Genomic DNA, 26,402 nt, shown 5'->3' with positions numbered 1-26,402 from the left:
TCTGTGGACCAAAAGTAAGGATTACTGATCCTGGAATGCTCCAAAAAGTTTGAGAAACTTTCTGTGAAACTTTATGAAAGCTTACAGTTTTATGTTAAGGATGAGTTCATTTATTCTTTATCTTTAGGTGAACAGTGTTTGCTTAGAAGAAGTTACACATGAAGAAGCAGTGACTGCCTTAAAAAACACATCTGATTTTGTTTATCTGAAAGTTGCAAAACCCACCAGCATGTTCATGAATGATAGTTATGTCCCTCCAGACATCACAAACTGTAAGTTTAGCTTGTCTTTACTACTTAGCTCTTAATAGACATATCTGTCTTTAAAATTTTAGTTAACACAAAATATTTAACATATTTTAAACATTTATTTCAAGTTTTAAAATTAAGAATTTTATTGATTGGTATGAAAATGTTATCAGAAGAATTATAACAATTAAGCAGAAAGGCATTATGGGCTAGCATGTTGAGCATGAGTCTACAGTCAGGAACTCCTGAGTAATAATTCTTGGTCTGCCATTGGCTTGTTGTGCCTAGGGCAGGTGACTTAATATTTCTGTCTCAATATCAGATTTGTATGATGGGAATACTGCCTCCCTCTGATGGATATTGTGAGGGTTATTTGATATTCATAAAGCAGTGTGTGCGTGGTGTGGTGTTTGAAATGAGTAAAGGGATAGAATATTGTTTTGGGTAGAATTTAAAGACATTTTAACTTTTCATTTTGCTTGTTTTTCTTGCATCCAAATTTCACCTCAGATTTCACAGAGGTCTGAACTTTGCATATATTTCCTCTGTGTCTCTTTAATGGGCAAACTAATATACAAAGATGTAAATAAGCAATGTGGGTTTTTTTTTTCAAATTCATTAATAAATATCTGAAATTGAAAGTCTCCAATTTTTTCAGAAGTTCGTCTCAGTTCTAACATGATTATTATAAATCCCAGACAAAAAATGAAGCAAAACACGTTAAGCTGGAGTTAAGGTAGAGGAGAAACGTCTCAGTAACTGAAGAGTAAAACATCTTACAGATTTGTTTTGACTATCACACAAAAAAAGATTCCAAAACCAGAAACTAGATTTTTCTTTTCAATTTATCTTAACTCTGAACATGTGAGCATTCTCTCTGCTTTTCCCCAGTAAGGACACAACATCACTGCAGACACAATTATCTTTTGGGAAGAGCATGAGCTAGAGAATAAACCTTATGTGACAGATGCCTGGTCATATCGCTTAATGCTCCACTGGAAAATTCTCAAAATTTACAGTGGTGAGGGTGGTATATGAACCTATGCAGAGTAGAAGTATGGAAATGTACAGTTAAGGTTCTTGTGACACTATAGGAACATAAGAATGGCCCGACTGAGTCAGACCAAAGGTCCATCTAGCCCAGTATCCTGTCTTCCGACAGTGGCCAGTGCCAGATGCCCCAAAGGGAATGAACAGAACAGGTAATCATCAAGTGATCCATCCTCTGTCGCTCATTCCCAGCTTCTGGCAAACAGAGGCTAGGGACAGCATTCCTGCCCATCCTGGTTAATAGCCATTGATGGACCTATCCTCCATGAATTTATGTAGTTCTTTTTTGGACCCTGTTACGGTCTTGACCTTCACAATATCCTCTGGCAAAGACTTCACAGGTTGACTGTGCGTTGAGTGAAGAAATACTTCCTTTTATTTGTTTTAAACCTGCTGCCTATTAATTTCATTTGGTGACCCCTAGTTCTTGTGTTATGAGAAGTAGTAAGCAACACTTCTTATTTACTTTCTCTATACCAATCAGGATTTTAAAGACCTCCGTCATATCTCTCCTTAGCATCTCTTTTCCAAGGTGAAAAGTTCCAGTCTTATTAATCTCTCCTCATACAGAAGCCGTTCCATACCCCTAATGATTTTTGTTGCCCTTTTCTGAACCTTTTCCAATTCCAGTATATCTTTTTTGAAATGGGGCAACAATATCTGCACACAGTATTCAAGATGTGGGAATACCATGGATTTATACAGAGGCAACATGATATTTTCTGTCCTATTATCTATCCCTTTCTTAATGATTTCCAACATTCTGTTTGCTTTTTTGACTGCTGCTGCACATTGAGTGGATGTTTTCAGAGTACTATACACAATGACTCCAAGATTTCTTTCTTGAATGGTAACAGCTAATTTAGACCCCATCATTTTATATGTATAGTAGAGATTATGCTTTCCAATGTGCATTACTTTGCATTTATCAACATTAAATTTCATCTGCCATTCTGTTGCCGTCACCCAGTTTTGAAAGATCCTTTTGTAGTTCTTCGCAGTCTGCCTGGGTCTTAACTATCTTTATATCATCTGAAATTTTGCCACCTCACTGTTTACCCCTTTTCCAGATCATTTATGAATATGTTGAATAAGACTGGTCGCAGAACAGATCCCTGGGGGACACCACTATTTACCTCTCTCCATTCTGAAAACTGACCATTTATACCTACTCTTTGTTTCCTGTCTTTTAACCAGTTACCAGTCCATGAGAGCACCTTCCCTCTTATCCCATAGCAGCTTACCTTGTGTAAGAACCTTAGGTGAGGGATCTTGTCAAAGGCTTTCTGAAAATCTAAGTACGGTATAGCCACTGGATCCCCTTGGTCCACATGTTATCCAGTTCTGCAAACTTAAAAATGTTTAATTTGAGTATATGCTGTGTAATCTGCTGCCTAGTCATTGTTAGCATAGAAGGTATTTCATTATCACAGTTAGATAGGAATACATCATCCCACCTCCTTTCTAAATACGGAACAGCAATATTTACTGAAAATTTCTGCCTTTTCTGTACCATGACTGGCAATTTTACCATCTCTATCTAGCATGTAACTTGTATCATTGCTAGGATTTATTTATTTATTTGCAAAAAGAAAAGGAATACTTGTGGCACCTTAGATACTAACCAATTTATTTGAGCATAAGCTTTCGTGAGCTACAGCTCACTTCATCGGATGCATACCAGTGCCTTGGAGGTTCACTCCAGCAGCAGCCAGTAGCACCAGACAAAACACCTGCTACTGCCTCTTCTTCAGTGCTGCTTCCCTATATAGTTGGTCTGCAGAAGCCTAACTGAATGCCATGATTTATCGGGTGGGGGGTCCGAGTTCCGAGGGGGGTGGAGGGGGGCTGTTATTATTTTAAATAACCGAGGCTGCAGCTCCCGCAGAAAATTCCCTGGCCGGCTTCCCCACTGCGGCCCGGCGGGCCCTGTGCTCGGCCACTGCTGCTTCTGCTTCTTCTACGCCCCGCTGGCCTCTCTCCCCCATCAGGGGCGGGCTGGGCCGAGTGGACACGTCAGGAGCTGCCGGGGCCGCTCCCCGGAGCTGCCAGTGGCCATTTTAATCCGCCTCCGCTTCCCGAGTGCCCGGCTCCCAGCGTTGCCGCCTCCCTCCTGGATCCCTCCCTCTGCCTCTCTCCTCCCCCCTACCCCCCCCACCTCAGAACTCGGACCCCCCACCCGATAAGTCATGGCATTCAGTTAGGCTTCTGCAGACCAACTATGCAGGGAAGCAGCACTGAAGAAGGAGACAGTAGCAGGTGTTTTGTCTGGTGCTACTGGCTGCTGCTGGAGTGAACCTCCAGGCCCTGGTATGCATCCAGTGAAGTGAGCTGTAGCTCAAGAAAGCTTATGCCCAAATAAATTGGTTAGTCTCTAAGGTGCCACGAGTCCTCCTTTTCTTTTTGCGAATACAGACTAACACGGCTGTTACTCTGAAATCATTTTTTTATTTATTGCTCTTGATATATTTTAAAAATTCCTTCTTATTGTCCTCAGCCCTGCTGGCCATGGATTTTTCCTTGATACATTTGACTTTATCAGTTGTCTTAATTTTATAATTCCATATTTGTAATTATTGCCATTTCCATCTGTTATTTTTTATTTGTTTTATTGCATCTTTCACTTCCTTTCTTATCCAGGGTGATTTTAACTAACGTTTTGTGATTTTGGCGTTTTGGGTTATTTTGTTTTAATAGTAAGGATTAATACTAATTAAAATAAGCCACAACAGTAATAAAAGAGGTTTTTCTGACAGCATCTAAACCTTCATACTTCAGGCCATAACATGCCCTTTAAATTTTTGGGGGCTAAGAAGAAACTCCCCTTTTGGGTGCATTATTCTGCAACTGTCTGCTTCAAGGTGTCTTGCACTTTCCTCTGAAGGATCAGGTGTGGCAAGTACTGTGTTACTCACAGGGCACCACACCTTTACCAAGTTGGTAGGGGTTCAAAGTACTGCTGTCATGACTAACTGTAATTCTTCTTTGAGTTCTTGTCTCTATGGGTACTGCACTTCAGGTTATGCATGCCCATGAGAGCAGAGAATTCTTCCTAGCAGTGTCTGCTTGGTCCGTGCACGAACCCTGCTCTCCTCATACTCTTCTGGCTCTTATCTGTCGATAGTTAGAAATAGTTTTCAGCTAGTTAATGGTTAAAGTTATTTTTGTAGGGGTGCCCGTAGGATCCTCTTTTCTCTGGGGGTGTTGTTCCCCTCTTTTGCCACTCACTTTTTCCAGTGTGGAGAGTATACTAAAGACATCCCTCCCCCCAGCTTCAAGAACGGTGTCATCTGTCTGTGCCCCTTCCCAGTAAATGACAACTACAACTCCTGTTTGTAGTGCCTGGAAGAAATCCATATTCCATCCAGGTGCAATATTTGTAGGTTCTTTTCACAGAGGATGAAGAAATTGTGGGAGATGCACCTCAAGATCTTCCTTATGGACATGCCTTTGAGGGAAGACCTGAACTCTGACTGGATAGACCCCCAACTGTATATTGGCCTGAGAATGGCAAGAAGGGCCCCTTTGAGCATGGCTTCAACCAGATCCAGGGCCCCTGACCTCCCACGGGCTCAGAGAAGACGGGAACACAGACACTCCCAAGTCCTCAAAAAAAGGCAGAGGTCCCTGGGGTTGAGTGAGAACCCTGTATTCCAGCTTGGTACCATCTGATTCTGCTGAAGATCAAGGTTCTGGGACATTGACCAAGGGCAAGAGTTCAATGCCAGCTGGTACCAAAAACAGCACTAGAGCACCTCCTGCAGCCTTGTCGAGCTTGGCAGCGTCATCACCTGTATTTGCAGTACCAGGCAGCTTGGCTGTAGGGAAAGGACCAGCTGCCACCCTTCCCCCACTGGATGATCTGCTAATCTTTCTGGAACTGGAGACACTATTGCTGTGTGGAGATTGCGCTCGGTACCATCCCTGTGTGATACCTAGCTCCCTTTTCCCTCTTCCAGCCAGAAAAAAGCGAGGTCTCCATTGGTACTATCCACAAGTAGAGGCAGGTCATTGCTTCCTCCAGTCCAAGGGCTCCCCCTTTGGACTCACTCTTCCAAATCTGCTGAGGACTACTGGGGGCAGGAAGGTCTGTCCACAAACTATTTTCCAAGAGGGCCTTCACATGAGTTTAGCCCAGACATCTCAGGTCTCTAGGATATCAAAGTATTCAGCCCAGGGAGTACCCACTCTATATGTACTGGAGCCCTTCCCACTTGGGGTCTGAGTCTCCAATATGGCAGTATTGGGGCCTTGGGGACCTGCATCCCCACACAGCCACAGTGAGTGGATTGGGAGCCCTGGAAGGAAAAGGCTCTCTTGGGAAAGGAGGAATTCCCTCAGCCTTCCTGGACCAGTGGCAACCCTTTTAAAGGGAGGACCAGCCAGAAGTAGAGGATAGCCTGGCTCTCGTGACCATGACCTCATCTTCCCCAGATGATACAATGATCCTGACCCCCCATCTTAGCCTGATGACCAGAGGGCCTTTCAGGACTTGTTGAGTAGGGTGGCAGAGTGTCTCCATATTCCCCTGAAAGAGGTCCAAGAGGCTCTGCATATAATACTGGAAATCCTGCACAGTTGGATCCTGAGCAACGTCACATTGCCAATTAACAAGGCCATCCTCAAGCTGGCCAGGATGATCTGGCAGACACCAGCTACTATAGGCCTGACATCCAGGTGGTCAGAAGAGAGATATTTGGTCCCTGTGAAGAGTGCTTTTCTCACACCCATCTCCCAGTTTGCTGGTCGTAATGGTAGCAGGCAGCACCAGGCAAGATGTATGCCCATGAAAAGAGGCTGAGAGAGTGGACCTCTTTGGGAGGAAGCACTACTGATTGGCCACCATCCAGTTCTGGATTTCAAACTGCCAGTCACTAATGGCCAAGTACGATTTCATAATTTACAACGGTCTCACTGTGTTTGAGAAGGTGTCTCAGTAGAGAGTAATTTCAGGCCCGGATCAACAAAGTGACCTGGTAGCCAGATCCATCCTACAGGCCATCCTGGATGCAGTAGGTACTGCAGTGAGGTCTATGGCAAAGTTCGTGGTGAAGAAGGGATCTCCTCATGTCTCTCCTCATCCAGAACTGGCTAGCTGATAGGTCTCAAAATGTAATTTTAAACAGGGAATCATCATTGAATGGATCTGTTTCCCGTGGGTTCCTGCTGGGATTGGTTCTTAGCCAGAAACTATTTAGCATCTTTATCAGTGACTTGGAAGAAAACAAAATAATCACAGATAAAGTTTGCGGATGACACCTAAATTGGCGGAGTGGTAAATAATGAAGAAGACAGGTCACTGATACAGAGCAATCTAGCTCACTCGATAAACTGGTACAAGCTAATCTGTATTTTAACATGGATATATGTAAATCCTTACCGGATGGGGGACTGTATCATTGGAAGCAGCGACTCTGGAAAAAATGTGGGGGTTGTGGATAATCAGCTGAACTTGAGCTCCCAGTGTGATAATGAGGCGAAAGAGCTAACGCGATCCTTGATGCATAAACAGGAATCTCAAGTGGGAGAAGAGAGGTTATTTGGCACTGGTGCAGCTATTGCTAGAATACTGTGTACGGTTCTGATACCCACAGTTCAAGAAGAATGTTGATAAACAAGGGGAGTGGGTTCAGAGAAGAGCCACAAGAATGATTAAAGGATTAGAAAACATACCTTATAGCGATAGACTCAAGATGTTCAGTCTACTTAGCTTAACAAAGAGAAGGTTAAGGGGTGACTTGATTACAGTCGATAAATAACTACATCGGGAACAAATATTTAATAATGGGCTCTCCAATCTAGCAGAAAAAGGTATAACTCAATCCAGTGGCTGGAAATTGAAGGTAGACAATTTTAGACTAGAAATAAGGCAGACATTTTTAACAGTGAGAGGAACTAATCATTGAAACATTTTTACCAAGGGTTGTGGTGGATTCTCCATCATTGACAATCTTTAAATCAAGATCGGATATTTTTCAAAAAGGTCTGTTCTAGGAATTATTTTGGGGCAGTTCTCTGGCCTGTGAAATTCAGGAGGTCAGACGACATGATCACAATGGTCCCTTCTGGTCTTCCATTTAAGTGTGATAAGTTGTTTAGCACAAAGACAGACAAGTCTCTCCATTCTGTGAAGGACTCCCAGGCCATGTTACACTCTCTGGGTGTCTACAGGCCTGCAACAAGAAGGAAGTTTGACAGGTTGCAATATAGAAAAGGCCCACCCTCTGGTATTCTGTCATCAATGGTAGGATCAGCTGCTGCGTAAGCTTCAAAAGACACAGAGGAGTGTTGTCCCAGGGCAGTCTTCCTTTGGATCCTTGCCAACACAGGCTACCAAATCAACGTTTTGAAAAGGTTGCCAAGAGCTTTGCACCAACCATTCCAACAAGTTTGGACTCCTCGTCTGTTCCTTCTCTTCCCCACCCCTTTTTGGCACCCTTCTCATGAGAGGGTTCACTACAAGATGAGTCTGTCTTGCAACAAAGAGCAATAGAGTGAGTTCCCCCCACGGGGAGGGAGGGTTCCACTCAAAATATTTCCTCATCCCTGAAAAGAAGGGAGGATGGAGATCTGTCTTGGACCTTAGGAAGGTGAACACGTTTCTCCATCTCCTGAAGTTCAGGATGGTTACCCTGTCTTTGATTATTCCCTTGCTAGACTCAGAAGCTTGGTTCACAGCTCTTGATCTGAGGGAAGCATATTTCCATATACACATCTGCCCAGTGCACTCAAGATTCCTGAGATTTAGTGGTGGCTGAAAGCACTACCAGTACAGGGTGTTCCCCTGTACTTGTAGTTTTGTCACTCAGGGCAGTAGTGTCTCTTTAAATTTATGACTGGATTTTCATGGGTCTGTCCTACCAGGAAGCATGGCAGGTAACTGCCACACTCCTGGACATGTTGAGAGGCTGAGTCTCACAATTATCCTGGGTAAATTCACCCTGGAACCAGCACAAAGTACAGAATTTATTGGGGGGCAGCTCGATGCAGTCTCAGCCCAGGCATACTTATCGGATGACCATTTTCAGACAATTTTTGAGCTATACAGCAAATCTTGTGTCCCAGGACATCAGTAAAATGTGGGGGCATGTGGCTGCAAGCATGTATGTGACCCTATTTGCAAGGCTCCACCTTCCTTGTCTGCAGGCATGGTTAAGGACAGACACAGCCGTGACATGCTGATCTCAATCCTTCATAGATGTTAAGGCTTGAAGGGACCATTGTGATCATTTAGTCTGACCTCCTGTATAATACAGCCATAGAACTTCCCCAAAATAATTCCAAGAGCAGCTCTTTTAGAAAAACATCCTTGAAATGTCATAGATTCCCATGATTAGTGGAAGCTGGGAATGAGCGACAGGGGATCACTTGATGATTACCTGTTCTGTTCATTCCCTCTGGGGCAGCTGGCACTGGCCACTGTCGGAAGACAGGATACTGGGCTAGATGGACTTTTGGTCTGACCCAGTAGGGCCATTCTTATGTTCTTAAGGACAGGGAGAAGGTGGGTGGGGAGTGTCCCATTGCCAATGAGGACTGTGACCACGGATGCATCCCTGCTGTATTGGGAGCCCATTTGGAGGGGTCAGGTGGCTCAGGGCGTGTAGACTTAGCCAGAAGTGATGTTCCTCATCAGTGTGCTGGAGTTAAAGGCAGTTTAGATTGCTTGTGAGCAGTTACTTGCATGCATTTCAGGCCATTTGATCCAGGTGTTGTGGACAACATGATGGCAGTTTGGTATATCAACAAATCTGGTGAAGTTCTCACAGCATAGAAACCATCATGCTCTGTAATTGGTGCATCCTTCTATCGGTAGTTCTGACTACCATCCACCTGCCAGGAGTTCAGAACGCCCTGACCAATTCCCTCAGCAGACGCTTCTCCGTAGATCATGAGTGGGTGCTCCATAGCCTAATTCTACAAGAAGGGTCTCAGAAATGGGGTTGTGCAATTACAAACCTATTTGCTTGAGACATCAGTAGGAAGTGATGGGAATTCTGCTCTGGGGAGGTCACAGCCCAGGTTCACTCAGGGATGCTTTTCTCATGTGATGGTCAGAGGCCTTGAGGTATGCCTCTTCAGTGCCCCACCAATGCCTCTTTTGCTGAGGATCTTGAGAAAGATGAGACAGTTTGAGGCAAAGGTAATTCTTATAGCACTGGGGTAGCCTTCTCAGTTCCACTACTCCAGGCTACTTCACTTGTAGGCCTAGCCTACAGAGGATGTTCAAGCCATTCTGAGGAGTAGGCAGGAAAGGCTCCACCAGAAAATGCTATGATGGAACGTGGAAGAGTTTCATGATCTGGTGTGACCAATGGGGAATTCCTCTACTGTTGACAAGGTCATCCGATGTGCTGGATTACTTTAAAGTTCTCAGGATTGTCCCTCAGATCCTTGAGAGTGCACTTTGTTGCCATCAGTGTGTTTCATCCATCAGGGGACAGCTATACTGCTTTTTGCACCTGGTTGTGTGCCAGTTTCTGAAGGGTTTAGTTAGACTGTTTCCACCAGCAATGAAGCCTCTACTGGCTTGGGACTTGAACTAGATCTTAACTCTAGTAGGGTGCCATTCAAACTATTGATATCATGCTGCCTGCTGCATCTTTCTATGAATGTGGCATTCCTAGTCATGATCACATTGGCCAGCGGAGTAAGGGAATTTAGGAGGTGTTCTTGGCAGACCTCTCCCTCATGGTCTTCCACATGGACAAGGTGTCAATGAAATTACACCCCAGATTCATCCCTAAGGTCATGTTGGACATCTATATCAGTCAGAACACCTACTTACCTGTTTTCTATCGTAAGCCTTACCTCAATAAGGAGGACGTAAGCTCGCATGTCTTAGATGTGCATAGGGCCCTGGCCTTTTTCCTGCAGAGGGGAGTGCTGTTCTAGAAGTGCTCTGCTACAAACTGAACAAGGTCCCTCTTGGGGGCAGTGTGAGAGCATACTCAACAAGACCCCAGGCAACCTCTGTAGCAATCCCTCAGAGGTATCCCCACCACCGGCATCTGCAGGGCAGAGATGTGGACCCCAACACATAGCTTTGTAAAGCACTATGCCCTGGCTCAGGCAGATGCTGTGGATACCGGCCTGAGCAGAGCAGTCTTTCAGTGATCTGTGAGACAAGACTCCAGGCACCCATTTCCTCAAAGGGAGTTTTGCTTGTGAATCACCTGAAGTTCACTATGCATGGAGACAAGTACTCAAAGAAAGAGAGAGTGCTCACATGGAAATGACTGGAGTTCTTCAAGATGTGTTGTCCCTATGTGTAGTGCACTACCTACCCTTCTTCCCCTCTGCCTCACATCCCATTCTTGGAACTTGTGATGGAGAAGAAATGAAATGGTGGCAGTTACATTAAAACCCACCAAAATTGTTGGCACCATTTCATTTAGGTGCTAGATGTGCAAAGGGTCAGCATGCTAGTATGTAAGAATTTCTATGATAGAAGTAGAACAAAGCAAAAAATAATGTCTCAATAATACACTTTGCAAAGTTTAAAAAAAATAATAATTGTGGAACTGTATATCAGTCACACAGAATGGGCAACACACAGGTTTCAGTTTTCATCTTCTCTGTCTTTCATGTTCCTATAAAAATGAGGCATTGTTGAAAAGCACTGAATTGGATTTGTTGCTTTACCAATTACTGTTTGAGTTAACTTTAGGAATTCACTCCATTTGTCATAAAACATCCAATTGGTTCTGAGCAATTACCATTTAAAGTTGCACATTTATATTAAGTTTTGGGAAATAGTTCTTCATTAAGGGCTTCTTAAAATTTTATGTTATAAACTAGCTTCTGATTTTCCTATAAATCATCTTGCTTGGGTTTGTTTTTTTTAAATTGTCCTTATGTCTCCTTTCCAGCTAAACATGGATCTCCTCTATATTCCTAAACTAAAATAATATTTAAAATAAGAGTTACAGATAAACATAGCCTACATAAATAACTGTGAATATCTTCAATTTTCATTTTTTTAAATCAAATTATTTTTGTCGCTGAATTAGAGAATAATCTTTCCAAAATTGCAAAATTTACCCTTCCGAAAAAAATTGGCCAGCGGAGTAAGGGAATTTGTATATGTATATTTGTATATGTGATGCATTCATTTTTTGAGTAATATTTAAGAAGAACCTTAAGCAGTTTTTCACACAAAACTTATTAAATACTGCAATATTTTTCCCTCCAAATTGATGCTAAATGCAAATATAATGAACAGTAGAAAAGAAAACACTTGTCGTTAGACATTCAATTTCAGTGTTGTATTTCTGTAACTTGTAGTTTGCAGGCTTTTTTAAAAAGTTAATATCTTGACCTGTAGGATTGTTGTCTTTAATTTTTAAGAATAATAAATTACCAAGCATGTATTTTATTAATGTATCTGTGGTGTGGGTTTCATAAGAAATATTGTAAACTTAAAATATTCTCATATCAATATATATTCCGTGTGAATACATTTCTGTACCAGTCTGCAAAATTAGGTATTTTACTTGTGTTAGGGTTGGACAGAAAGGCAGTTGGCCTTTTTATTGTTGTTCAGTGCCTTATAAAATAAGTACATTTGCGTGCCAGACTAGTACATTCTTTACTGTAACATGTCCTTATTTGTGCATACAAATGTGTATATATATATAATATATATATATAGTGATTTTCATTTTCTGTCCCTGACTCATAAGCAGCTTTTAGCTGTTCCCTTATTTGTTGTAATCAACAAATGAGTTTATTGATGTGTAGCAGTAGTCAATGCTGCTGTTAGGCAAAACAGACTGCAACAGAGTATATTGATTATGCAAGCCTGTCATCCACTTTCAGCAACTGCCATTAATACCAATATAATAATATGATGAGAAACATGCTAAGAGACTAGGGAATAGAATATCTATAAGACTGGTGAGGTCTTTAAAGGGATAGTATATGCAGTGAAAGAGGAGAATGATTTTTGGAATGGGGTTGCAGTAGGAAATAATCAATACTTTCACCTAGAACAGAAGGTCAGTTAAACTTGTGGTGAACTACGTTACTGATTACAGATTTAATCTACATTGTAAATAATTTACATATATTCTACTTTCTGACATACAGTGTGAGCCAGAAATGGTCTAGTGGATTGAGCAAAGGACTGAGTGCCAGGAACTTTAAAATTCCAATCCTAGTGGTGTTTCTCATTTGCTGTGTGGGTTTGGCCTAAATGCTTAATCTCTGAGTCCGTTTCCCCAGTCTGAAAATGAGAATACTACATATTGTTCTTTAAGTGATGGTCCGTATGTGTGTTGCTCTGGCTGCACATGCTCTTGGTGCACCTGAGACCAGAAAGTTCTTGCTATCAGTCTGTTGGTTTGTGCCTTAGCCCTTCTCCTGCTTGTAGAAGGGGCAGTGTGGACTGATTTCCTCTTCAGTTCCTTTCTGCTGACCATGGTCAGAAATGGAACCTCTTCAGTCTCCACTGCATTTGCTGGCTGCTTCCGCATCAAACAGTAAATATTTTAAATAGTTTCTAGATAATACACAGCTTTAGATAGATTTTATAGTTTAGTCTCATTTTTAGTGGTTAGAGCCTTGGTGGTCTTCCTGCCCCTGCAATCCCTTGTATGGGATGACTAGCATCCCAGTATTTACAAACTGCATTTCCTGTCTGTGGGCCTTCGTAGTCATCAGGCAATACCTCAGTCAAGCCCATGAGTATAGCCTTCAGAGATTCCAAATGGATCATGCTATGACCCCACAGTCTGACCCTGGCCCATAAGACCCCCCCATACATTGTGCAGAGCCATCAAAAAGTGCTCCTCTGAGCACAGTGACGTCTGGTCTGGGGCTGATAAGAGTAGTGCTAAGGACTACTCAAAACAGGGGCATAAGGAAGCTATGAAACACTTTCACAAGACGTGAGAGAAATCCCCCTCTGGGTCTTCATCCAAGAAAAGGATCTCTTCTCCAACATCCTCCAAGTCAGGTGAGAATCCATGCTCAAGGATGGGAGTGCCAGGAGCTCACGAAGAGCACAGTACCAGTCTCCCAGCCTGAAGAGCAAGAGTTCCCCGACACCAGTTTTAGTCTCAAATGCAGGACTTTCCCCAGTTTCAGCAAGAGAGAAACAATGGATGACTCCTACACTAACACTGCTGTTGTGCCATGATATGGAGTTGTCAGTACCGATGACCATGACAAGACCAACTCTGTCAGTTCCACAAAAAGAAAGTAGTCTTTTTCCACTCCCTCGCAGCGGGGGATAGATACACCACTCCTGAGGATATTGACATAATCTTGGACTCAGAATCCCCAATCCTGTTGGAACCAATCCTGACAAGAAAAATCCCCACACCATGAGTCCAGAGGGTGCATGGAAGGGAGAGTCGTTCACTGGTATCTTCTGCCAGCCAGGGCATAACAAAGTCCCCTGCTGATGGACCTGCCCATGGAATTGGAAGCTGTCGCCTCTTCTGAAAGTTGCGTGTTAATGGGAGAACATCATCACTCCTGTAGAGACAAGGGGTCAGTCCAAATAAAGGATCCAGAGTCTCTTGAGCACCATCCTTATGTCATAGGAGAGATTATGCCCTTTGGGACCATCGGTACCCTACTCCATGGGGAACACCTCAATTTCCATATGACCCCTTGCATTGGCCTTACTGGGGCCTGTGGAACTCATGCATGCAATATTCCAAGACTGTAAATCTGATTGGAAATCCAAACAGCCCCCTCTTCACAGAGAGGATCCTGAACCAATGAGCCAATGGAGGAAGAGAAAGAAGCAGATTTGAGAGAACCACTAGCTCTCACAGAGTTATTATTGTCATCCCCAGAGGAGGTGGTCGCACTGTGCTCCCCTTCATCACCTGATGACTACAGGCAATTTCAACACCTGCTAAAGAGGCTCACAGACATACTTCACATCCCTCTGGGGGAATTGAGGGTCACTCCTCAAACTGCTAGAGATTCTTCAGTGCGTGGGGCCCAGAAAAATGACACTGACCATTAATGAGGCCATCTTAGAACAAGCAGCAGTGGTCTGGCAAACCCCAGCCACATATGCCCCACGCCAAAAAGAATGAAGAAGAAATATTTATGCCATCTAAAGGAGCAGAATTTTTATTTACACACCCTGCTCTGAATTCATTAGTAGTTCAAGCAGTCGCTGAAAGAGGCAGACACCTTCATAGAATCATAGAATATCAGGGTTGGAAGGGACCTCAGGAGGTCATCTAGTCCAACCCCCTGCTCAAAGCAGGACCAATCCCCAATTAAATCATCCCAGCCAGGGCTTTGTCAAGCCTGACCTTAAAAACTCTAAGGAATGAGATTCCACCACCTCCCTAGGTAACGCATTCCAGTGTTTCACCACCCTCCTAGTGAAAAAGTTTTTCCTAATATCCAACCTAAACCTCCCCCACTGCAACTTGAGACCATTACTCCTTGTCCTGTCCTCTTCTACCACTGAGAATAGTCTAGAACCATCCTCTCTGGAACCACCTCTCAGGTAGTTGAAAGCAGCTATCAAATCCCCCCTCATTCTTCTCTTCTGCAGACTAAACAATCCCAGTTCCCTCAGCCTCTCCTCATAACTCATGTGTTCCAGACCCCTAATCATTTTTGTTGCTCTTCGCTGGACTCTCTCCAATTTATCCACATCCTTCTTGTAGTGTGGGGCCCAAAACTGGACACAGTACTCCAGATGAGGCCTCACCAATGTCGAATAGAGGGGGACGATCACGTCCCTCGATCTGCTCGCTATACCCCTACTTATACATCCCAAAATGCCATTGGCCTTCTTGGCAACAAGGGCACACTGCTGACTCATATCCAGCTTCTCGTCCACTGTCACCCCTAGGTCCTTTTCCGCAGAACTGCTGCCTAGCCATTCGGTCCCTAGTCTGTAGCTGTGCATTGGGTTCTTCCGTCCTAAGTGCAGGACCCTGCACTTATCCTTATTGAACCTCGTCAGATTTCTTTTGGCCCAATCCTCCAATTTGTCTAGGTCCCTCTGTATCCTATCCCTGCCCTCCAGCGTATCTACCACTCCTCCCAGTTTAGTATCATCCGCAAATTTGCTGAGAGTGCAATCCACACCATCCTCCAGATCATTAATGAAGATATTGAACAAAACCGGCCCCAGGACTGACCCCTGGGGCACTCCACTTGACACCGGCTGCCAACTAGACATGGAGCCATTGATCACTACCCGTTGAGCCCGACAATCTAGCCAACTTTCTACCCACCTTATAGTGCATTCATCCAGCCCATACTTCTTTAACTTGCTGACAAGAATACTGTGGGAGACCGTGTCAAAAGCTTTGCTAAAGTCAAGAAACAGTACATCCACTGCTTTCCCTTCATCCACAGAACCAGTAATCTCATCATAGAAGGCGATTAGATTAGTCAGGCATGACCTTCCCTTGGTGAATCTATGCTGACTGTTCCTGATCACTTTCCTCTCATGTAAGTGCTTCAGGATTGATTCTTTGAGGACCTGCTCCATGATTTTTCCGGGGACTGAGGTGAGGCTGACTGGCCTGTAGTTCCCAGGATCCTCCTTCTTCCCTTTTTTAAAGATTGGCACTACATTAGCCTTTTTCCAGTCATCCGGGACTTCCCCCGTTCGCCACAAGTTTTCAAAGATAATGGCCAATGGCTCTGCAATCACAACTGCCAATTCCTTTAGCACTCTCGGATGCAACGCATCCGGCCCCATCGACTTGTGCATGTCCAGCTTTTCTAAATAGTCCCTAACCACCTCTTTCTCCACAGAGGGCTGGCCATCTATTCCCCATGTTGTGATGCCCAGTGCAGCAGTCTGGGAGCTGACCTTGTTCGTGAAGACAGAGGCAAAAAAAGCATTCAGTACCTTAGCTTTTTCCACATCCTCTGTCACTAGGTTGCCTCCCTCATTCATTAAGGGGCCCACACTTTCCTTGGCTTTCTTCTTGTTGCCAACATACCTGAAGAAACCCCTCTTGTTACTCTTGATATCTCTCGCTAGCTGCAGCTCCAGGTGCGATTTGGCCCTCCTGATTACATTCCTACATGCCCGAGCAATATTTTTATACTCTTCCCTGGTCATATGTCCAACCTTCCACTTCTGGTAAGCTTCTTTTTTATGTTTAAAGTCCGCTAGGATTTCACCGTTAAGCCAAGCTGGTCGCCTGCCATATTTACTATTCTTTCGACTCATCGGGATGGTTTGTCCCTGTAACCTCAACAGGGATTCCTTGAAATACAGCCAGCTCTTCTGGACTCCTTTCCCCTTCATGTTAGTCCCCCAGGGGATCCTACCCATCCGTTCCCTGAGGGAGTCGAAGTCTGCTTTCCTGAAGTCCAGGGTCCGTATCCTGCTGCTTACCTTTCTTCCCTGTGTCAGGATCCTGAACTCAACCAACTCATGGTCACTGCCTCCCAGATTCCCATCCACTTTTGCTTCCCCCACTAATTCTTCCCGGTTTGTGAGCAGCAGGTCAAGAAAAGCTCTCCCCCAGTTGGCTCCTCTAGCACTTGCACCAGGAAATTGTCCCCTACGCTTTCCAAAAACTTCCTGGATTGTCTATGCACCGCTGTATTGCTCTCCCAGCAGATATCAGGAAAATTAAAGTCACCCATGAGAACTAGGACGTGCAATCTCGTAGCTTTTGCGAGCAGCCGGTAGAAAGCCTCATCCACCTCATCCCCCTGGTCCGGTGGTCTATAGCAGACTCCCACCACTGCATCACTCTTGTTGCTCACATTCTAAACTTCACACTTCATACTATAGGCGTCCCTTTTGATAAAGAAGCTAAACGCTTAAACCTCTATGGGATAAAAGTTTGTACAGTACTTTGACCAGCTTACAGTTCTTCATAGCAGTGTATCAGGAAGTAATGTAAAAGTATGATTTTATTAATTACACTAAGTTTGCTGAATTCACTGACAAAGACCCACAGGAGGAAAAGCTATAGTTCAATGCACTCATCAAGGAGGGCAAATTGCTTACCAAATGGTCCCTGCAGGCCTCGGTTGATGCAGCAGCGTATGGGTATGTCTACACTGCACAAAACAACAACAAAAATCCACAATGGTGATTCTCAGAGCCTGGGTCAACTGATTTGGACTTGCACTACCAGGCTAAAAATAGCAGTGGACAAGTATCAGGATAGCTGTGTTAGTCTGTATCCACAAAAACAACAAGGAGTCCGGTGGCACCTTAACATCTGAAGAAATGGGGTTTTTACCCACGAAAGCTTATGCTCAAGTAAATCTGTTAGTCTAATAGCAGTGTAGACGTTCCAGCTTGGGCTGAAGCCCAGTCTCTGCAATCTGGCTAGGAGGGTGGTCCCCAGGCTCCTGTCCTAGTGGGAACATCTACACTGCTATTTTTTAGCCGCTTAGCACAAGCCCGAGTCAGTTGACCCAGGCTCTAAGGCGTGCTGCTGTGTGCTTGTGTAGGTTTTTTTGCAGTGTAAACATAGCCACAGCCTCCTGCTCGATGGCGCTATCTATAGTCATGTGTCAAGTGCTGTGCATTCATAGAATCATAGAATAGAATCATAGAATATCAGGGTTGGAAGGGACCCCAGAAGGTCATCTAGTCCAACCCCCTGCTCAAAGCAGGACCAATTCCCAGTTAAATCATCCCAGCCAGGGCTTTGTCAAGCCTGACCTTAAAAACCTCTAAGGAAGGAGATTCTACCACCTCCCTAGGTAACGCATTCCAGTGTTTCATCACCCTCTTAGTGAAAAAGTTTTTCCTAATATCCAATCTAAACCTCCCCCACTGCAACTTGAGACCATTACTCCTCGTTCTGTCATCTGCTACCATTGAGAACAGTCTAGAGCCATCCTCTTTGGAACCCCTTTTCAGGTAGTTGAAAGCAGCTATCAAATCCCCCCTCATTCTTCTCTTCTGCAGGCTAAACAATCCCAGCTCCCTCAGCCTCTCCTCATAACTCATGTGTTCCAGTCCCCTAATCATTTTTGTTGCCCTTCGCTGGACTCTCTCCAATTTATCCACATCCTTCTTGAAGTGTGGGGCCCAAAACTGGACACAGTACTCCAGATGAGGCCTCACCAATGTCGAATAGAGGGGAACGATCACGTCCCTCGATCTGCTTGCTATGCCCCTACTTATACATCCCAAAATGCCATTGGCCTTCTTGGCAACAAGGGCACACTGCTGACTCATATCCAGCTTCTCGTCCACGGTCACCCCTAGGTCCTTTTCCGCAGAACTGCTGCCTAGCCATTCGGTCCCTAGTCTGTAGCTGTGCATTGGGTTCTTCCGTCCCAAGTGCAGGACCCTGCACTTATCCTTATTGAACCTCATCAGATTTCTTTTGGCCCAATCCTCCAATTTGTCTAGGTCTTTCTGTATCCTATCCCTGCCCTCCAGCGTATCTACCACTCCTCCCAGTTTAGTATCATCCGCAAATTTGCTGAGAGTGCAATCCACACCATCCTCCAGATCATTTATGAAGATATTGAACAAAACCGGCCCCAGGACCGACCCTTGGGGTACTCCACTTGATACCGGCTGCCAACTAGATATGGAGCTATTGATCACTACCCGTTGAGCCCGACAATCTAGCCAGCTTTCTACCCACCTTTTAGTGCATTCATCCAGCCCATACTTCCTTAACTTGCTGACAAGAATACTGTGGGAGACCGTGTCAAAAGCTTTGCTAAAGTCAAGAAACAATACATCCACTGCTTTCCCTTCATCCACAGAACCAGTAATCTCATCATAAAAGGCGATTAGATTAGTCAGGCATGACCTTCCCTTGGTGAATCCATGCTGGCTGTTCCTGATCACTTTCCTCTCATGCAAGTGCTTCAGGATTGATTCTTTGAGGACCTGCTCCATGATTTTTCCAGGGACTGAAGTGAGGCTGACTGGCCTGTAGTTCCCAGGATCCTCCTTCTTCCCTTTTTTTTTTTTTTCAATCAGCATTAAGACCAGCTTAATGCTCCCCATCACCAAGACAGCGTTCATCAGCCCACCAGTCTCCACCATCCCAGCACTGGTCTCCGGCACCATGTAACATGTCCCTGGCATTGCAACACCAGTTTCTGGTCCCACGGCACCGGTCCCCGGTGTGGCACCGATCTCCATCCTACATAGCCACCAGTATGTGACTGCAACAGCTCCACCCTGGTCTCCTAGGGAGGAGGAGTTCTTGGAGTCTGAGAGTAAGCCTGGCTCTCCTCCGAGGCCGACGCCAATCTAACAGGCCAGAGTCTGCGGCAGGCCCGCCATCAGGGTCATGGCCACCCCAATGGCATTATTGGAGTCTTGGGGGTTCTCTCATATGCCAGGAACATATTCCCAGGAGAGTGCCATTGGTAGCTTCTGAGGGTCGATCCCAGGCTCCGACACGATTGGCACCAGAGACCAACTCAGAATCGGACCCCAGTACCGATTCTGGTGCAGTCAGCACGGGTGGTGGAGGAAGAACCAACCACATGCCCTGTGGCTGCCTCCTCCTTCTCTTGCCCTGACGAAGCGGTGGCTAGATCAGCCAACCTACTTCCACCTGATGATTTTCATGCCCACCAAGAACTCCTCAAGAAAGTGGCCTCCAACCTAGGACTAGAGATTGAGGAGCTCAAGGAGCCAGCCGATAATCTTTTTGATATTCTGGCTGCGGTGACTCCATCTAAGGTCACCTTTTCTGTGCACGCTAAAACTCGTCAAAGCACGGTGGCAAATGGCGTCCTCTCTGCCCCCACATCAAAAAGGGTAGAAAAATGTACTATGTCCTGGTCCAAGGCTTCAAGTATATGTATTCCCCCCCTCCCCCTGAGTCGCTGATGGTTTCTGCCACCAACGAATGGGACAGACAAGGGGTAATCCAGCGCAACCCCTAAAAATAAAGATGCTAAGAAACTTGACCTTTTCGGCAGAAAAGTGTATTCTACTGCCAGCCTGTAGCTACTTATCACCAATCAGCAAGCACTGCTAGGGTGATATGATTACAACACTTGGGACTCGATGGCCAGGTTCAAAGACTCTCTGCCCCTGAAGGCAAGACAGGAGTTCTCTGCCATCTTGGAAGAAGGCAAGGCAGTGGCCAGGGTTCCTTTCTAAGCAGTGCTGGAAGCAGCTGATTCAGCAGCATAGTCAATAGCATCAGTTGTCACCATGCGGCGCAGTTTGTGGCTGCAGTCCTCAGGGCTTTCGAACGAGATCCAGGGCTTCCCCTTCAAGGGCAACACCCTGTTTGCACAGCAGACAGACACCAGGCTGCATGGGCTAAAGGACTTGAGGGCTCCCTGCACTCCTTTGGGGTCTGCGTGCCTCAGGCCTCAAGGACACATTTCTGGCCACCTCTGCCACCACCCAGATACTCGGGTCTGCCTTGGCAGAACTCCTACAGGAGGAACGACGAGGGTTTTAAACACAGCCACTCCGCCGCCTCTTCCTTGGCCCTGCAGTCGAGTCCCACTCGCCACTAAGGTGGCCAGCGGCAGGCATTTTGAGGGTGCGCACGAAGACAGCACACTGGACTCACCTCAGGATCCAGCCCCTTTATTTTTGAACTGTTTGTCCCCGTTCCTTACTGCATGGGTCCAAATTACCTCAGACCGTTGGGTGCTCCACACCATAACATCTGGTTACACCCTGCAGTTCTCCTCCACCTCTCCCCCCTTCCCCTTCGCTCTTCAGGGACCCTTCTCATGAGCAGTTACTCGCCAAGGAGGTGGAAACTCTCCTGCAGGTTGGGGCTGTGGAGGAAGTTCCTCCAGACATCAGGTGAAAGGGGTTCTATTCCCGATACTTCCTAACCCTGAAAGCCAAGGGGGGTCTCAGGCTCTTCTTAAATCAGCATCACCTCAACCAGTATCTCAAGTAGTTGAGGTTCCGCACGGTCTCCCTTTGGCCTCCATTATTCCATCTCTGGATCCGGGAGACTGATACACTGCCCTCGACCTAAAGGATGCCTACTTCCATATTTCTACTTTCCATGGACACAGGAGATTCCTTCAATTCGTAGTGGCCCACTGCCATTACCAGTTCATGGCGTGGCCCTTCAGCCTTTCATCTGCTCCAAGGGTCTTCACAAAGTGTATGGCACTTGTCTGCTTACTTGAGGCATCGAGGCCTTAGCTTTGTCCTACATAAGCAAGGGCTTGCAACTCTCTAGTAAGCTGCTGCCTATGATGCGTATGCAGCAACACAGTGTGACAGAGACCAAGTAGCAATTTTTTGTGTGTTAATGGCATCTGAAGTGCGAACAGCTTACTGGGTCAGGAACGTACTGGGGGTGAGCAGAGGATATTGGTGGGGGTAGGGATACATCTTGTGGGAGTCAAGAATGGAGAAGGGGAGAGAGACAAGTCTTTTCTCTGTGCTTTCAGGTATTGTAAGCACCCGAGAACCACTGTCAAGATTTTGGGAGTTGTGCCCTGTCAGCAACTACACCTTCCAATATTTAAAACCAGAATCACTGTTACCATTTCACTGTAACAAAATGTACAGAAGAGGAGTGGGCACCTTAAGAAGGACTCACATCACATCCTTTAGCTACCTATAGTAGCACCTCAACTGCAAACCTATGTGTTAGCAACAACTGACTAAATGACAACCGACTCCTTAAAAAATAATAATAATAATATTCATTGTCAAACTTCATTAATGCAGAGTTAAGATTGCACAATGGTATCTCATGCCCTTCCAGAACACTGACTTCAGCAAAATTATAAACTCTGAAAACCAGAAAATAGAGTTAAGGTACATACCAATGAAACATTAACGCTGCCATCTTTGTGTGATGTCCCAGTATGCCCGAAACACACAAACACTCACTCTGCCTTTGCAGATCATGTAGAACGCGCCGTGAACGGGACACATGACCACTGTAGGACAGAATTCAATGCCACCTGTTTGCTAGGGCAAAACTTGTGTTTAGGTGAGGTGTAAAAAACAAAAGATAACTACATCTGTCCTGCATTCAAACACTGAGCCTACTCCATAGAAACAGTCCCACACTTGCTACATTTTACCTTTGCCCCCGATGCACTGGATTCCATCTAACAATATACTTTCACTTACCTATCATTAAACCCCCAGACTACTCTTCAATCCCTCCTCACTGCTGACAGGGCCCATCATAAGAAGACCCTTGTGCCTTGCCACTGACCCAATTTTCAGAACTCTGCACGGACATAAGATATGTCACATGGAAGAATGTGTGCATCTCTTTCTTTTGCTAACACACGAGAGGGCAGAGCCAGGAAGAGGGGCTCAGACACTTCACCCCAGATGGTCTCATATCACAATCACAGCTCTATCAAGCGACTCCAACTAATCCCTCCACCATTCAGTACAGCTACACTTAAACAGTGAATGCAGCTGGAATGCATGGAGATAATTCCCTGTGGCTATTGCCAGGATTGGCAGAGTTAAAGTTGCGTTGGCATGTATCTTAACTCTGTGTTTCCTTGTTTTCAGAGTTTTGCCGAACTCATTCTGGAAGGGCACAAGATACTACCAGGCAACCTTAACTCTGTGTTCTTTCAGTGAACTGAGTTAGCCTCCCCACAGTAACACCACACAGCAATAATAAAGTCCAATTCCTTCAGACTGAAGGCAAGATAATATTAAATATATGTAGGCTTAATAAGTTTGAGGCACTTGTATACCATGGTAATAAATTATTAGAGAGGGCGTTTGTTTAAACTTTTCTTTGCATGGATGCCTGCTGTATGTAAAATGAGTCACCATTCTGTTGAGATACATGTGAATTAATTTTATTATAGCATTGGTAGTGTGCAAATATGACGCTGTCCGTACTCCAAGGAATATACAGTCTGTTTTAGATGCACATAATATACTAGTTGGTGATACAAAGGCCTGGTCTACACTAGGGTGGGGGATTGACCTAAGATACACAACTTCAGCTCTGAGAATAGCGTAGCTGAAGTCGATGTATCTTAGGTCGACTTACCTTGCATCCTCACGGCATGGGGTCAACTGCCGCCGCTCCCTCATGACTCCGTTTCTGCCTCTCACCAAGGTGGAGTACAGGAGTCGACCGCAGAGCGATCGGGGATCAATTTATCGCGTCTACACTAGATGCGATAAATCGATCCCTGATAGATCGATCGATCACTATCCGGCGGGTAGTGTAGTCATACCCAAACTCAAAGTGGTGGAGAAATCTTGCAGTGGTCATCATTGGAAAGTTTCTGTCAAAGTGTGGGGTATGAAAAAGAATGAGTCATTTATCATGTAAAGGTCTAAGGTCAAGTACATTTTTCATCAACCAATGTCCTTAATACCATGGCTAAGCCATTATCTGTGGATGGATGCCAGGCTCATCTGCCTCATTTTGTTGTCATAAGTATCATCCTACACTCAACATTTGAAATGATTTATGTATGTTTTAATAATTGTAAATGACTATGAAATTTCCACTGTCACAAATCACCTCAACACTGAATCCAAATCGTCTCATAAACTCCTCCATATTTGTATTTTCATTGTAAAAAACAGTGTTCTAAAACCAAGGTCCCTGGGGCTTAAAGTCATGACCATATTTAAACTTTTGTTCAATTTAGGTGTTTACTGTGAAGGTTTACAATTCATTTCAAGAACCTTTGTTTCCTTTTGCTGTGCATCCTCTAAACCTTGCAGGTGGCGTAGAAAATCTTGGGGGTTTGTACACTTTTTTTCAGGGACCAATGGAGAGAGACCAAATTATGGGAAAAACTTTTATGTTAGAGTTTTACCTGTTTTTACCTGTACATGAGCATCTTTCTAAATACAATGATTCAGAGCTGTGGTCAACAATAACCAGCTTCCCCCAGATACCAGGTTTCTATAGGATTACAGGATGCTATTTCAAATGTTTAGGTTGACTGGCAAGACATTGAGCTTCTAAGCTTCTCCTTCAGATATCTGTGTGTCTTCTTTATGCTTGGAATGTCATCCCAATCTAGTCTATTAAAGCTATTGGGCTCTCCTTTAATTCTCTCCTCAAAACTCGTTTCTCCCATCATGCCTACAGGAAATTGCCAGTTGACAATGGCTAGATGTGTAGCAGTGAGGCTTGTTGATATAGTCATTTTATGTAGTCACCTATTCTTATAATTATTAACTTGTTCTGTGGCCCAGCCTGCAGTGATGTCTGCTTGGTCAATCATACTTACAAAAATGGTGAGGCCAATGTAAATCAGGTTCAGGCCAGGACAGTCAGCAGGGGTCTGGATCCTGATTGGGCCTTTGTAAGGGACCACAATACACCTCAGTAGGGAAAAAAATCTTTTTTTTTCCATTTGAATCTAATTTCTTGCTATTTCAGAAGAAAACTGTATTGTCAAATTTCCCTCTCTCTGCCCCAAGCTCCTTCAAAACAATGCACTGTAGTGTGTACTTATGTATCTGAGCTCTAGTGTTTATGTGTTTTAAAAGGGGCAGCTATCCATACCCTCTGGGATCCCTTCCCATAACTTGAAAATACATCATAAATAATACCCCGATGAAACTAAAATGCAACAGTGCAATTCAGCATAACCCACCACCAATCAGTCACTCAATTAAATACTCAAATTGCCTTCCCTGTCCAACAGTTCCTCACTCTTACAGTTCCTTCTTGATTTCAAATGCTTGAGGGGAAAAGTATGAGCTTGCTGTGACCCCTGACCCAAATGCATAGGGAGGTAGCAAGGGCATTTCTATGATGCCTACAAAAAAACTGACAGCGGTAGACTGCTGCTGTGCTGAGACCATTGCTTGTCATGCTGATCAATATTGTCGTCATTTCCTTGTATTTCCCCATCTGTTGTCTCTTATATTGTAAACTGAAAAGGAGTACTTGTGGCACCTTAGAGACTAACCAATTTATTCACAGCTACAGCTCACTTCATCGGATGCATACTGTGGAAAGTTTAGAAGATCTTATTATATACACACAAAGCATGAAAAAATACCTCCTCCCACCCCACTCTCTTGCTGGTAATAGCTTATCTAAAGTGATCACTCTCCTTACAATGTGTATGATAATCAAGTTGGGCCATTTCCAGCACAAATCCAGGTTTTCTCTCTCTCACACACACACACACACACTCTCACTCTCCTGCTGGTAATAGCTTATCCAAAGTGACCACTCTCCTTACATTGTGTATGATAATCAAGGTGGGCCATTTCCAGCACAAATCCAGGTTTTAACAAGAACGTCGGGGGGGGGGGGGGGGGGGGGAACAAGGGGAAATAGGCTACCTTGCATAATGACTAAGTCACTCCCAGTCTCTATTCAAGCCTAAGTTAATTGTATCCAATTTGCAAATGAATTCCAATTCAGCAGTTTCTCGTTGGAGTCTGGATTTGAAGTTTTTTTGTTGTAAAATAGCGACTTTCATGTCTGTTATCACGTGACCAGAGAGATTGAAGTGTTCTCTGACTGGTTTATGAATGTTATAATTCTTGACATCTGATTTGTGTCCATTTACTCTTTTACTTAGAGACTGTCCAGTTTGACCAATGTACATGGCAGAGGGGCATTGCGGGCACATGATGGCATATATCACATTGGTGGATGTGCAGGTGAACGAGCCTCTAACAGTGTTGCTGATGTTATTAGGCCCTGTGATGGTGTCCCCTGAATAGATATGTGGGCACAGTTGGCAACAGGCTTTATTGCAAGGATAGGTTCCTGGGTTAGTGGTTCTGTTGTGTGGTATGTGGTTGCTGGTGAGTATTTGCTTCAGGTTTGGGGGGCTGTCTGTAGGCAGGGACTGGCCTGTCTCCCAAGATTTGTGAGAGTGTTGGGTCATCCTTCAGGATAGGTTGTAGATCCTTAATAATGCGTTGGAGGGGTTTTAGTTGGGGGCTGAAGGTGATGGCTAGTGGCATTCTGTTATTTTCTTTGTTAGGCCTGTCCTGTAGTAGGTGACTTCTGGGAACTCTTCTGGCTCTATCAATCTGTTTCTTCACTTCCGCAGGTGGGTATTGTAGTTGTAAGAATGCTTGAGAGAGATCTTGTAGGTGTCTGTCTCTGTCTGAGGGGTTGGAGCAAATGCAGTTGTATCGCAGAGCTTGGCTGTAGACGATGGATCATGTGGTGTGGTCAGGGTGAAAGCTGGAGGCATGTAGGTAGGAATAGCCGTCAGTAGGTTTCCGGTATAGGGTGGTGT

General features: G+C 44.7%; 1 protein-coding gene across 42 annotated transcripts in view; it reads left to right on the top strand.

Moving 5' to 3' along the window:
- DLG1 (discs large MAGUK scaffold protein 1) overlaps positions 1-26,402 on the top strand; it is a 441,602-nt gene that overhangs the window by 250,898 nt on the left and 164,302 nt on the right. For 41 of the 42 annotated variants that reach the window (XM_073358919.1, XM_073358923.1, XM_073358918.1 and 38 more), the window contains one exon: positions 128-272. In XM_073358919.1, coding sequence (XP_073215020.1) covers positions 128-272 — 145 coding nt within the window. Of the gene's footprint in view, positions 1-127; positions 273-1,422; positions 1,451-26,402 lie in introns of those variants that run through there. The other variant, XM_073358959.1, reaches the window with a different exon arrangement.

The sequence above is a fragment of the Lepidochelys kempii genome, chromosome 9 (assembly GCF_965140265.1).
Source record: "Lepidochelys kempii isolate rLepKem1 chromosome 9, rLepKem1.hap2, whole genome shotgun sequence".
Taxonomy (NCBI): Eukaryota; Metazoa; Chordata; order Testudines; family Cheloniidae; genus Lepidochelys; species Lepidochelys kempii.
This window is presented reverse-complemented; position numbering and strand designations above follow the sequence as displayed.